At 44.4% G+C, this 12,442-nt stretch overlaps 1 protein-coding gene across 6 annotated transcripts in view; it reads right to left on the reverse strand.

Annotated features, from left to right (window-relative positions):
- The window catches only part of E4F1 (E4F transcription factor 1), a 64,923-nt gene that overhangs the window by 11,040 nt on the left and 41,441 nt on the right, over positions 1-12,442 (reverse strand). For 5 of the 6 annotated variants that reach the window (XM_033914080.1, XM_033914078.1, XM_033914077.1 and 2 more), the window contains exons 10-11: positions 4,539-4,756; positions 1,434-1,632 (exon numbers count right to left, since the gene is read on the reverse strand). The exons of the other annotated variant lie outside the window; for it this stretch is intronic. In XM_033914080.1, the coding sequence (XP_033769971.1) occupies positions 1,434-1,632; positions 4,539-4,756 (417 nt within the window). The remainder of the gene's footprint in view (positions 1-1,433; positions 1,633-4,538; positions 4,757-12,442) is intronic. 6 annotated transcript variants of the gene reach the window in all.

The following is a 12,442-nucleotide window of genomic DNA, read 5'->3' on the forward strand; positions in this document are numbered from 1 at the left end:
GGACTAGCACAAAACCGATCTCTTTTTAGATCTGTAATTCAACAAGTCGCCAAGACTCAAGCACAAGTTGATGGCACCTAATTATAATGGGACACAGGATTTTAACAGGGGCTTTTCAGCATAAAGACCTAAGCAAGAAAAGTACAGACATGGGCACCATCGCCAACACTCTACACCTGTGGTCACTTTAGGAAGAAAGGACGGAACCATCCTGATCGTGACACCCACCTCTATAAATCAGAGGAATGGGTCTCAACACATGAGTACCTGCAACTCCGAAATGCACTGGGCCAAAGGAATGACTACTAGAAAGACTGTCTTCAACATAAGATCTTTAATGCAAGCCAATTCAAAGACTTGCTGGAAGGCTCGGCATAGAAAATGACATGGAAACAGTTTGTCCACACGAACTCTGTCTGATCCCATCCACTTTTCTTCAACCTTGACCAGCTGGATTGCTCCTTAGTCTTCCTGCCATGGCTAATGACTGGCTGGGTTCTCAACCACATCTCTCATCACCTAGGGCCAATCATTGTGGTGGCACCAGATTGGCCCAGAAGATCATGGTATGTGGAGCTGATAAGGGTTTGCTGGTGTCTAAGGCCTCGGTGCCACATTCCTCTCTTTTGCTGAAGAATCTGGCAACTTTGGATCTGATGACCAGGAGGGTCAAAATCAACAATAGTACTCCCCACCAGTCCATGATCTGAAGAAAGGCATCCCCCAGGACTGCTCCCACTCTCCCAGATCCAACATATTCCGACTTGGAAAATGCTCTCAGCTCCAGATAGACTATGTTGCTTCCACCTGCGACCAAAGACCCTGGCCTCTACAGTGGGCACCCCAGCCTGTCAGACTGGCATTTATGGTGTGCACCACCCAGTCAGGCATCACTTAAGAGACACCTTGGTCCCCAGGTTGTCCATTCTCAGCCACCAATGCATGTACATGGCAGAGCGCTCTATCACCACCTGCTGGTAGATGGGCATAACCTACAAGTCGCTGGACTGATCTGTTGGGATAACATGGAACTTTGTTTCTTTGTCTCAATGCACTGGACAACAGACATAACCCACATATTCTGGACTGACCTGGTATTGACGCTAAAGAATTACTTACACTTTTAGATTTTCCAAAGTATGTATAAGCCTGCACTACTGGACAGACAATCCAGAAAGCCCATTTGGATGGTTGAGGCAGCTTTAAAATTCCCCTGCCTATGTGCAAGCCAGTGGGGCCAAACCTGGCAGCATAAAGCCAGCTGTAAAACAGGAGGTAGGCAGCTATTCCAGCCATTTCCAACAATTCTGTGCAGAATCTGGGCCATACTACAGGAGGTTATTTGACAACTGCCATGAACCTAAGGCCCATATTATCGGAGTCTGTTAATTAATTAAAACTTGAATTCCAGCTTTGGCCACATCTACACATACCTTTGGTACGTAAATGCCTGTTTAGCGTTCCATGCTCTGCAAAGCCTCGGCCACATTTGTAGCACCTGAAGGGTTTCTCGCCTGTGTGATGACGGATGTGCCGCACGAGGGATCCCTTTTCCCGGAAACCCCGAGAACAAAACTGACACACATAGGGCTTCTCCTCCAGATGCGTGCGGAAATGGACCTGCTGTGCATTCTATTCAAACACAAACAGAACCACATTTAGAAACTGTCCTGATCATTCATTAAATTCAGACACTTTAAAAATTAATTTTACAGAAGTGTCTTCAAAATGCTACTTGAAGGTATAGATACAAATGAGGGCAAACCTGTTCTTAAGGAACAAAATCCAAGAATGATTAAAGCCTACACAGGGCTAGATATTCAAAAAGAGATTTAAGCAGCCAGAAACAGCTCCCGGCTGCTTAAAATTGCTTGTTCAGGGCTAACCGCTCATTTTCAGCACAACTTGAACTGGTTAGTCCTGCTAAAAATGTTTTTTGTTAGTGCTTAAGTGGAAAACCAGCTATTTTAGGGGCTTTATGTGAGCAAAGTCAGCTCTCACCCAGCACAAGTAACCACATTCATAAGTCAGTTCTATCATAGCTAGTTAACTGCACTTAACCGACTATGGTTTTGCTAGAGGCTGGATATGGCTCAGCACTGAATTTTCAGACATACAATAAATGTTACTGGCTAACATCAAAATGTAAAATATATAATAAACAAGCTCCTGAAAGGGTGTAAGGGAGTAAACAGATAAGCAAATCCACAAAAGTGTATCATTGTACAATCTAAGCCATGGGTCGGCAACCTTTTTATAGCAAAGAGCCAATTTATCCAAAATGTATGTCCCAAGTTTTACAAAGAGCTGCAAGGTGTAGCTTGTCCCCTCCAATGCCTCACAGGTTTCTGCACCTCTCATCCCTCCCTCCCCCAACCCATAGCCAAGGTTATCTCACCTCTCCAGGCCCTGACCCTTTAATCTCCATTCCAACCCCCCGGGCCTTCCAAGGTACCTGGTGGTCCAGTAGGAATCTTTGTGGCAGGAGCATGGCCCTCTCACTCCTACCTCCTAAAATGGCTGCCACGACATTTCGTGGCAACTCATGGTACTATAGGAATTGCCACAAGCAGCTGTGAGAGCTCAAGGCAGTCTGAGCAGCTGAAACTAAGGGCCAGAGGTTTGCAAACTGAGCAAAATGTACAGTGGCTTATGAGAAATGGGGGTCCTTTACTTAAACCCTCCCTAGGGAGCTGATTCAGAGTTCAGTACTAGAGATGGCACTATAGGTGCTGCTCAATCTAATCACTTTGAGGCTCTATCCTCAAAGGGTGCCAAAACCAGAGCTTGACAAACCCATCACTTCTCTTTAGGAAGGATGATGCTAAATGTTACCTGCTAATTTTCTTTCCCCGAGTCAAATCCAATTCAGATGTATGGGTTTATGTTCTCGTACCAGCAGACGGAGTCTGAGAACCATTGACTTTAATGACAACACCCTCTTATAGGGTTCTGGGCAGTATATATAATATCAAAGCTAAATCCCCTAATACAAATCAAGAGGAAATTGGAATAACTGCTAACAGACTACCACAGGCAAGCCATCACCCGCTGCACTCAGCCTGCCTGGACATCTGTCTCAGTGTTGCCCAAGTCAACTTCTGCCCTCCCCCCCCCACCACACACACACAAAGCCAATCTCTCTGCTTTTCTTCCAATTCTTTTTTCCAGCATTATTTATTACTATTTGCAAGTATATCAACTCCTTGACTCCTCCCAAAGTTGGGAACAACAGCCCAACAAAGTCCCCTAAGAAGAAATGTCAAGGGGGGGGGGGAAGGAGAAGAGGTGGTTAGGGGCCCAGCCCCCCTCCCCAAGCTTCCTTAACAGTACCAGCTCATTTAAGCTCGCTTGGCTTTAAAGGGACACCCCAACAGCTAAACTTGCACCAGAACCCTCCGGACCAGATATCAGTGGCACAGATTTATCTGTCTCCCAACAGAAATATTGGTTAGCTGTGATGTCATCAAACCAGTGGTGTTCAATCTGTATCTTAATTAACAGCTGCACACATGGCTGGCATTAGGTCTAAGTCACGCAGTGTAAAAATTCCAGTACAAGTTTGGAGAGACTTGAAAACATGCACCAGAGTACCTGTAACACAGCTTAAATCAATGCAGGTTTCTTTGGCAGCGGTAAAAGACAGCGATGGGAAGAGGAGGAACATTGAGCCATCTGTCTGGATGAGAGAGGGCTACTTATTAAAAAGATTAGAGGGAGGGAGAAAGACGGAGAAGGTAAGGAGTAGGGAATGAGACAAAGTGGTGGGGACAGCACGTCCTGACAGCATGGAGGCTGGGCTCATTCAATCAGATCCTAAAGGAGATACAGGGAAGGGGAATGACTCGGCAACTGGTTTCTAGATCTAAGAAAATCTGTCAAGGCCAGGGTTACAGACATATAGCAGCAAACAATATTGCCGATTGCTGAGACAGCTGTTCTTTGGCTAGTCAAACTCAATAAAGATCTTTCAGCTGAGGAGTAATAAGATCCCTCGGCTTCAACTTGGCACAAGGTAGGCTGCTGCACATGCCTCGATATCTTATGGGTAATCTGACATACAAGATGTTGCTGTGATCCTGAAACAAAGTGACAGGTTATCTTAAGCTTCCTGATCATGGAGAGATGGAAAGTTTTCAACATAACCTATGCAATCTGGGATTCAAGGTTTAAACTAGTCACCAGAAAGGCCTCCAATTTAAAAGGAGCTGCACCTTCGTTAGCTAAGATTCTCCTGGGCCGAGTCAACTTACTCCTCCTGGTCCATTCCAAGAGCACCTCAAGACGGAAATTTCATAAGTGTTTCCTCTTTCCACCCAGTTTCCAGAAATGCTCCAGAAGTATAAGTTTAGCTTGTGCTCCTTCCTGCATTCCAACCAGAGGAGGTGGGCAACCATTAAGTAACAGCTCCCTATCCTACTGAGATGCTGAATACAAGGGAATGACTTGAACGGTCAGAACAGAGTTAGGGAAGATTCCGTAATACATGTGCTAAAACCTAGAGGTCGCTTCTACACAACTCCCAGCTCTCTACCTACCTTGGTTTTGTACCTTTTGCCACATTTGGCACACGCATATGGACGTTCATCCGAGTGTACACGCATGTGCCCTTTCACATGTGCAATGGTCTTGTAGAGCTTCCCACATTCCCCACACTTGTAGCGACGTTCATTGAAGTGCACTTCCTGGTGCTTTTTCAGGAGGTAACCTTTCACGAACTCCTTCCCACACACGTCACACTTGTACAGCTTGTAGCCTAAGGAGAGAGCAGCTAAAATCAGACTCGGTGTTTTCTAATGCAAGCCCTGAGGCCAATGGTAGCCCCTGAAGACCTCCAAGATTTTAAGAAAGGTTTGACAATTTCCTGGAGGAAAAGTCCATAGTCTGTTATTGAGAAAGACATTGCTTGCCCTGGATCGGTTGAATGGAATGTTGCTACTCTGGGGATTCTGGAATCTTGCTACTCTTTGGGGATTCTGCAAGAAATGTTGTTCCTATTTGGGGTTCCGGAATCTTGCTAATCTTTGAGATTCTGGAATGTTGCTACTCCTTGGGTTTTGGCCAGGTACAAGGGACCTGGATTGGCCACCGTGAGAATGGGCTACTGGGCTTGATGGACCATTGGTCTGACCCAGTAAGGCTATTTTTATGTTCTTAAGGTGCCCCCCCCCCATCTTTTTTCTTCTGCTGCTTTCTGCTTCTCTATCAAAGTTCAGGACAGAAAAGGGGAAGTGAATGGGAGGGAGAGAGCCACGTGCTCAAAGGACAAGCCATTCTCAGTAGACAAAGAAAACACATTTAGAAATGTACACCTCTTTGAGGATCCCCCCCCCCCAATGAAAAGTTTGAAGGTGGGCTGCTGAGGATGGATGCTATTGACACACTGTGGTTAGCACTGGGAAGTTATTTAGTGACTCTCCTTTAGCTCATTTGAATTCAAAATGGCCCCAGAATAGTGAAGAGATGGTAAAATTATGTTCTTACCTGATAATTTTCTTTCCTTTAGAAGTAGCAGATGAATCCAGAGACAAGTGGGAATAGCTCACATCGACCAGCAGGTGGAGATAGAGAAACTGATTAACAGTTGGCCTTATAGCCTGGTATTCCTTCTGTCTATTCAGTTATGCTCCTTGCCCAAGCATCCAGAATAAGAGAATGAGCATCCAGAAAAAAAAACTTCTTTCCCGTAGCTACTGAACAATCCATAAATCTTAGAATACAACTACCAACCATAACTCAACCGAAAAGGTGCAAGCTAACCCGGCGACAGGAATATTATCGAAGGGGTGGGGCTCTGGATTCATCTGCTACTTCTAAAGGAAAGAAAATTATCAGGTAAGAACATAATTTTACCTTCCTTAGCAAAGCAGCAGATGAATCCAGAGACAAGTGGGATGTAGCAAAGCAATTCTCAATCTGGGTGGGAAGCAAACTCCGCCTCCGCAACCACCGAAGCAACCAAAAAACTCATATCGTACGTGCTCGCACATCCATGCAGAGACATGGAGAGAAGGTACTCTCGGAAGACCAGTTAGCCGTGCGACAAATCTACTCCAAGGGAAAAAAACTTCTGGGCTGAGCCCAAGAAGTAGTTAGCGTTCCAGCGGAATGGTCCTGAAGTTCAATCGCCACCCGCTCCTCCGCCAGCCTGCAAGCATAAAGCATGTCCTCCTGTACCCACTGAGCGAAGTAGGCAACCGACGCCGCTATACGCCTGAGGCGTCCCTTGAAGAATATCAAAAGGAGATATATCCCACAAACAGTTGTTAGAACCGAGGTCGCGGAGAACGCACCCTACGTATCTAAACAAAAATAGTGAATAAAAGCACTGCTCCCAATGTCCCCTCCCAGGAAGGAGGAAGGAAGGAAGGGAAAGCGAGCATGACGTCAAAGAAAGGATGACATCCTCATAGAAAGATATAGTGGTACCATCTGAACTGATACCCTATATTTTGGTAATCAGAAATAGGAATCCCCGGTGAACACGGACTGCAACATAGAAGATTGCAGAGCTGAAGCCATGGCCACAAGAACACCTTGTTCAACAGCACAGCCCTTTGGAATCCTCAAAGATAAGGATGAAATACAGCATTTGGTAAACTGCGAAGAAATACGTGAAGAATGTACTTCCAACCGGGCTTTCCATGAGGTGCCCAAACATACCGCACTCTGTTTAGGAACTGAACCACATAAAGCTGAGAAAGAAACGAAGAGTAACCTACCCCGTCCTTGTAACAAGCCATGAAAGGCTCAAGAAGCTGAAGGGTACTGAACGCTTAGCCCTTGGCAATACACTTGTGTTAAAAAAGGAACTCTGGAGTGGTCCAAACGATAAGAAGTACCCAAGACAGGAAACTAAAAACTTCCAAAAGGAAGTAGAAACCACAGTAGAAGATGTCCGTAGCACCCAGATAAGCGCAGAAACAAACGCGCTATGCCTAACCAGTACAAGGCAGCCAAGACCTCCAAAAAGCTAGGTCTGAATACTACAGTAGTACTAATATCCATGTTGAGTGGTCCCCAGGTGAGCAACGACAGAGATACCTGGACATATCTGTATCCCAGCTGTCTAAATACTCAGAAATACGTCCAACAAGGATGGTGCCGCTAATCCAGAGAATCCACAAACCTGCGCCCAGCAGTCGAGCTCGAGATGGCCAAACCAAGCCATGACCAGGCAGAGGGTAATATAGAAAAAGAGATGGCAGAGGCGATAAAGGAGCCACGCATCAATCTCCTATAACTGCCACTCCCTGGGTCCGCCGGATAAGCAAGGAAGCCTAGAAACGAGAGACGAGGCCATGCGAACTAGACCCAAGTGATCTCATGTACGCAAATAGAGCAAGAACGCCAGAGCCCCAAACTCAATATCCCGAATGGAGAAGATATTAGAAGTACTGACATGCCCACTCTCCAGAGTATACCATACTCTGTACCAAACAAGAAATGGTCTATGCTCAGATATCATGGAGAGTCTAACTAAACTCTTATCCCGATGCATGAAAGGATTAGCCAACAGAATCTGAAGATGACAGTGCACCCAATGGAAGTCGAACCACGTTGCCTGCCAACTGAGTACAACACATACTGCCCAAGCTGTAGAGAAAAAACTCCCGTCCAAATACTGATCCAAAAGGACCCCCCGCGGCCTTCTTGAGGAAAGATCTGAGGCTCCAGCAAAGTAGCCTGACCCTGTTCAAGAGTAGAAGAAAGAACCATTACTGAGCTGCCTCCAAAGTCCTGACCCCTATAGCTGCGGACGGAAGCCACCGAGTCTCCTCACCCCGACCGTCCAGGATGGGCGGAGGTCAAAAGCTAGTTCAGCAAAGACCCAGGCATGTCTAGAAAAGAGAATCGCGCCGAGCCACTAAAACAAACCTAGGGATGCATAGGGAGCCATCCAAACAATGGAGATACCGGAAACCACCAGCACACAAAACGACTGCTGTAGCGAAAGAAGGGAAAAGCAAGCCGAAATCCCTAGTGTAGTCAGCACTAAGGATCATAGAAACTACACAGAATCCCTTGTTCATCGCCCTGAGAAGTGTAGAAGAATGCCAATCTGAAACTGAGATCTACACCTAAGTTTCCGGCAGAAACACCCGTGTCTCCAAAATGCCCAGCTGTATAAAGAACTGAGGAAAGGAAAACTACCCTTCTGCTTCAGACAAATGTCAGGAAGTTATCCGAGACAACAGGCAGACTAGCAGAAATTGGATGAATCGCCTGGAAGCGCCAAAACGGTACCATCGCCCACCTCCACTAAGCGTTCGTGAAGCTACAGCTAGACGAAATGGCAAGTGCCAAAACCAAAAGCGCTGCTCTAAGAGAGGCAGGCAAACTTAGTGCTGAATCGGAGTTTATAGAAAAAAAAGGAAATTGACTCCCAGGTAGGCAGCCGAAAAGTGGAACTCTGAGAACTACGTTAGCAGAATGGTATCTAGTCTGCCCCATGCCCCCGTCATGGCCACCAGGTAGGTATCGGATTCTCCAGAACTACTAGACCCGTCCCGAGGACGCGGAAAGCAATTAAAGAGAACCCCCAACACATGGGGACTCCATGAACGAACAGAAAACCTGAGGAGGAGGCAAGGGACAAGTAACCCTAAGAAAAAACACACAGTCCCCGCCGTTGAAGGATAGAGACTACCCCCCCATGAGAAAGCCCGCCAAGGCCCTGGAAGGGTTTAGGATTCGCACAGAATGCAGTGCAAAAAAGTCAGTAAATGGCAGGATGAGCAATGGAGGAACTTTAAGAAGAACGACATTCTCTTAGGGGAAACCCCAAATCAAGGTGCATACAGCAACCCATCAAACAGTTCGAAAACTGGGAGACTGAAGAAAATAAACTGTACACAGTCGCCTCCGACACCGTGGAAAAACGCATTCCACCTTACTGTGATGGCCTGAAATGCCAACTCATAGAAGAGGAGAAAAGAGCTTTTAGGAAATGTGAAGGCACATTCAACTAACTGAAGAAGAGAAGCTCAGAGAAAGAAACCAGCAACAGACCGACAAAGAGACTGCCTGGAATACATCTGAAACAAGCAGATGGGTAGGAAGGAAAAGGAGCCGAATCTCATGGAAGAATCCAAAGGACACCACTGCCCCCCTTTCCAACAGGTGACCAGTGCAAAGACTATCAGGTCCCAAGAGAGTCAACCAACTCGTAATACCTACATACTTAAATGGTGATCTCATTGTGAGATCATCAAGGTGCACCTGCAAGGTAGAATGCCACCATTATAATCTGTGCTGGGGGAGCACTGGGAAGTTATTTAGTGACTCTCCTTTAGCTCATTTGAATTCAAAATGGCCCCAGAATAGTGAAGAGATATGACAGTATTTCAGAGCATCATGAGACGAAATGTGGTCTGGGTGCTTTCCAAAGCATCTGGCCAGGGAAGTCGCACCACCATGCATGTTCTTCTATGGAGTACAGAGAAAGAGAAGGCGCTTCATATACCATATCATTCCTGTACTTCTTTCAGCATCTGGCTATTTTTCTCACTGTGTTTTTGATATTTATTTGAAGACAGAGTGCCTGTGAAGTATAGATACACTTGTTTACAATTTTAGACTGCGAACAAACTTGGCAAACTAGCCAATCCTGCTACTTCAAAATGAATCTTTGTGATGCTGCATCACAGGAGATTACAAGCTTTGAATTACAAAACAATTTAAAATTCTAATCCTATGTAATGTTCTCGGATATAAACAGTGAAAGATCAGCCACCTAACAGAGCCGTGGGTTGTGAATCCGGGAGACCAAGTTCAAATCTCACTCATGTTTTAGAGACACCTAACCCGTGGATTATCTCATGTACAAACTTAGATTGTGAGCTCTTTGGGGAACAAAACATAAAATAGCTGACATTGATTTATTAACAATGGTACTAGTTAAAAGATATGAGCTAAATCCACAGAGGAAGATGTAGGGGAGAAAACCAGTACCAGAACTAGTATTCAATGCAGATGAGTCAGAGAAGCTGAAAAACCTCTGTAAACCTGGAAGATGTAATGGGGCAATTTAACAAGAGTAGCAAATCACCTGCACTGGATAGTAAACACCAGAGTACTGATAGAACTGAAAATATGAACTTAGTAATATGTAATTTGCCTTTAAAATCCAGCACGATACCAGAAGATTGGAGGGAAGCTAATGTAGCACCAACTTTTAAAAAGGGGTTAAAAAGGCATATTTTCAAAAAGCATTTTTTTAAAAAAGAAAAAGGTTTGGGTTTTTTTTTCAAATTCTTTATTCATTTTTCCATCTTACATCAAGAACACAATATTACATCATTTAAACCTTGTAAACATCACTTGTATTTCTTCTAACATCATCTAGGGGTGAGCGACCTTGAAAGAGACCTGGGAGTGATGGTAGATACAACATTAAAGGCGTCGGCGCAGTGTGCCACGGCCTCAAGGAAAGCAAACAGAATGTTGGGTATCATTAAGAAGGGTATCACGACCAGGACAAAGGAAGTCATCCTGCCACTGTATCGTGCTATGGTGCGCCCGCACCTGGAGTACTGTGTTCAGTTCTGGTCGCCGTACCTCAAGAAGGACATGGAGGGTCCAGAGAAGAGCAACTAAGCTAATAAAGGGCATGGAGGACCTCTCATATACTGACAGACTGAAAAAGCTAGGACTTTTCTCCCTGGAAAAGCGGAGACTTAGAGGAGACATGATAGAAACCTTCAAGATCATGAAGGGCATAGAAAAAATAGACAGGGATAGATTTTTCAAATTAAGGGGATCAATAAGTACAAGGGGGCACTCAGAGAAATTGAAAGGGGAGAGGTTTAGAACAAACGCCAGGAAGTTCTTTTTCACACAGAGGGTGGTGGATACATGGAACGCGCTACCGGAGGATGTGATAAACAGGAGCACGCTACAGGGGTTCAAAGAAGCTTTGGATAGGTACTTGGAAGACAAAGGGATTGAGGGGTACAGATAAGAGTAAAGGTAGATTATAGGGATGGGATTAGAGGTAAGTTACAAAATTAATCAGGGACCACTGTTCAGGCACTAGGCCTGATGGGCCGCCGCGGGAGCGGACCACTGAGCAAGATGGACCTCTGGTCTGACTCAGCGGGGGCAACTTCTTATGTTCTTATGTACATTTATACCCACCCACAAATCTTATTCTTATCTATTGATCAAACCATTTATATAACTTTATACCCTTCCCCTCTCCCCTATGTATGAGTACTTTCAGTGCATAATGGTGTCTAATCATTGCAATAATTTGTCAATGGCCCCCAAATTTTTAAAATTGCTATAATTCCCTCTTTGTATGACAATTGTTCTTTCCATTTTGTAAAAGGTTTTGATTTTTGAAGTACGTTTTGAAATGTGTTATTTCTGTATATTGTAATACTGTACATTTAAGTTTTATTATGTATGTTTTTATGTGCTCTGCACAGATTTTGGGATGTGTAGGATATAAATATTTAAAATAAAATAAAGAAACAGGTAATGTCCTATTATGGATTAAGAACTGGTTAAAAGAGACAAGAGAGAGTAGGGTTAAATGGTTAGTGGAGAAAGGTAGACTGTGTGGTCCCCGAGGGTCTATGCTGGGACCACTGCGTTTTAACAAATTGATAAATGATCTAGACATGGGAATAACGATGCAGGTAATTAACCTCCCATTTTACAAAACTGCGCAAGAGGGTTTTTTTTAGCACCGGTCGGCACGCTGAATGCTCTGCAATGCTCTGACGTCGGAGCAGTGTACAGCCCGGCGCTATAAACCTCTTGTGCAGTTTTGTAAAAGGGAGGGTAAATTATTCAAAGTTGTTAAAATGCAATAGAATTGTAAAAAATTGCATTTTTTGGAGACTGGGCATCCCAACAGCAAGATGTTAAATGTGAGCAAATGCACGCAAGAAAGAAGAACCCAAATGACAGCTCCGTGATACAAGGTCCTGTGTCTTTGTCATTGATACACTCGGTGTGTAAGAATGCAAATAGAATCCTAGAAATTATTAGGAAAGAAATGAGAATTCTGGTTAGGGCTGAATTAGAAAACATCGGTATATGCTTGAACCCGTCCTTTCTACCTCAATCCTAACTCTATACTAAAATTATCTAACTAGGTTACTATTACTTTATAACTTAATTTCTAAAAACCTCATAATTCATTGATATTTGAGTCTATTTAAACTTCACAGTGCTCTGAACTGGCAGGAGTGAGCGTTGCTAACAAGACTCTTCCCTGACGCAGCGGGGATGTAATTTGATCTCGCCACGTTGGATTGAGAGTAGCAAGCAACGGCCTTAGTTTTTAAAGAGCATAAGCTAAGTACTTTAAGTATAACAACTTTATAAAGATCTGGGGGCCATTAGAGAATTATTGTAATGAATGAACATCGTTTCCCTTTCTGATGGATATATGTATTTTATTGGGGGGATTAATATTTTTATTTAATGA

The sequence above is a fragment of the Geotrypetes seraphini genome, chromosome 11 (assembly GCF_902459505.1).
Source record: "Geotrypetes seraphini chromosome 11, aGeoSer1.1, whole genome shotgun sequence".
NCBI classification, from domain to species: domain Eukaryota; kingdom Metazoa; phylum Chordata; class Amphibia; order Gymnophiona; family Dermophiidae; genus Geotrypetes; species Geotrypetes seraphini.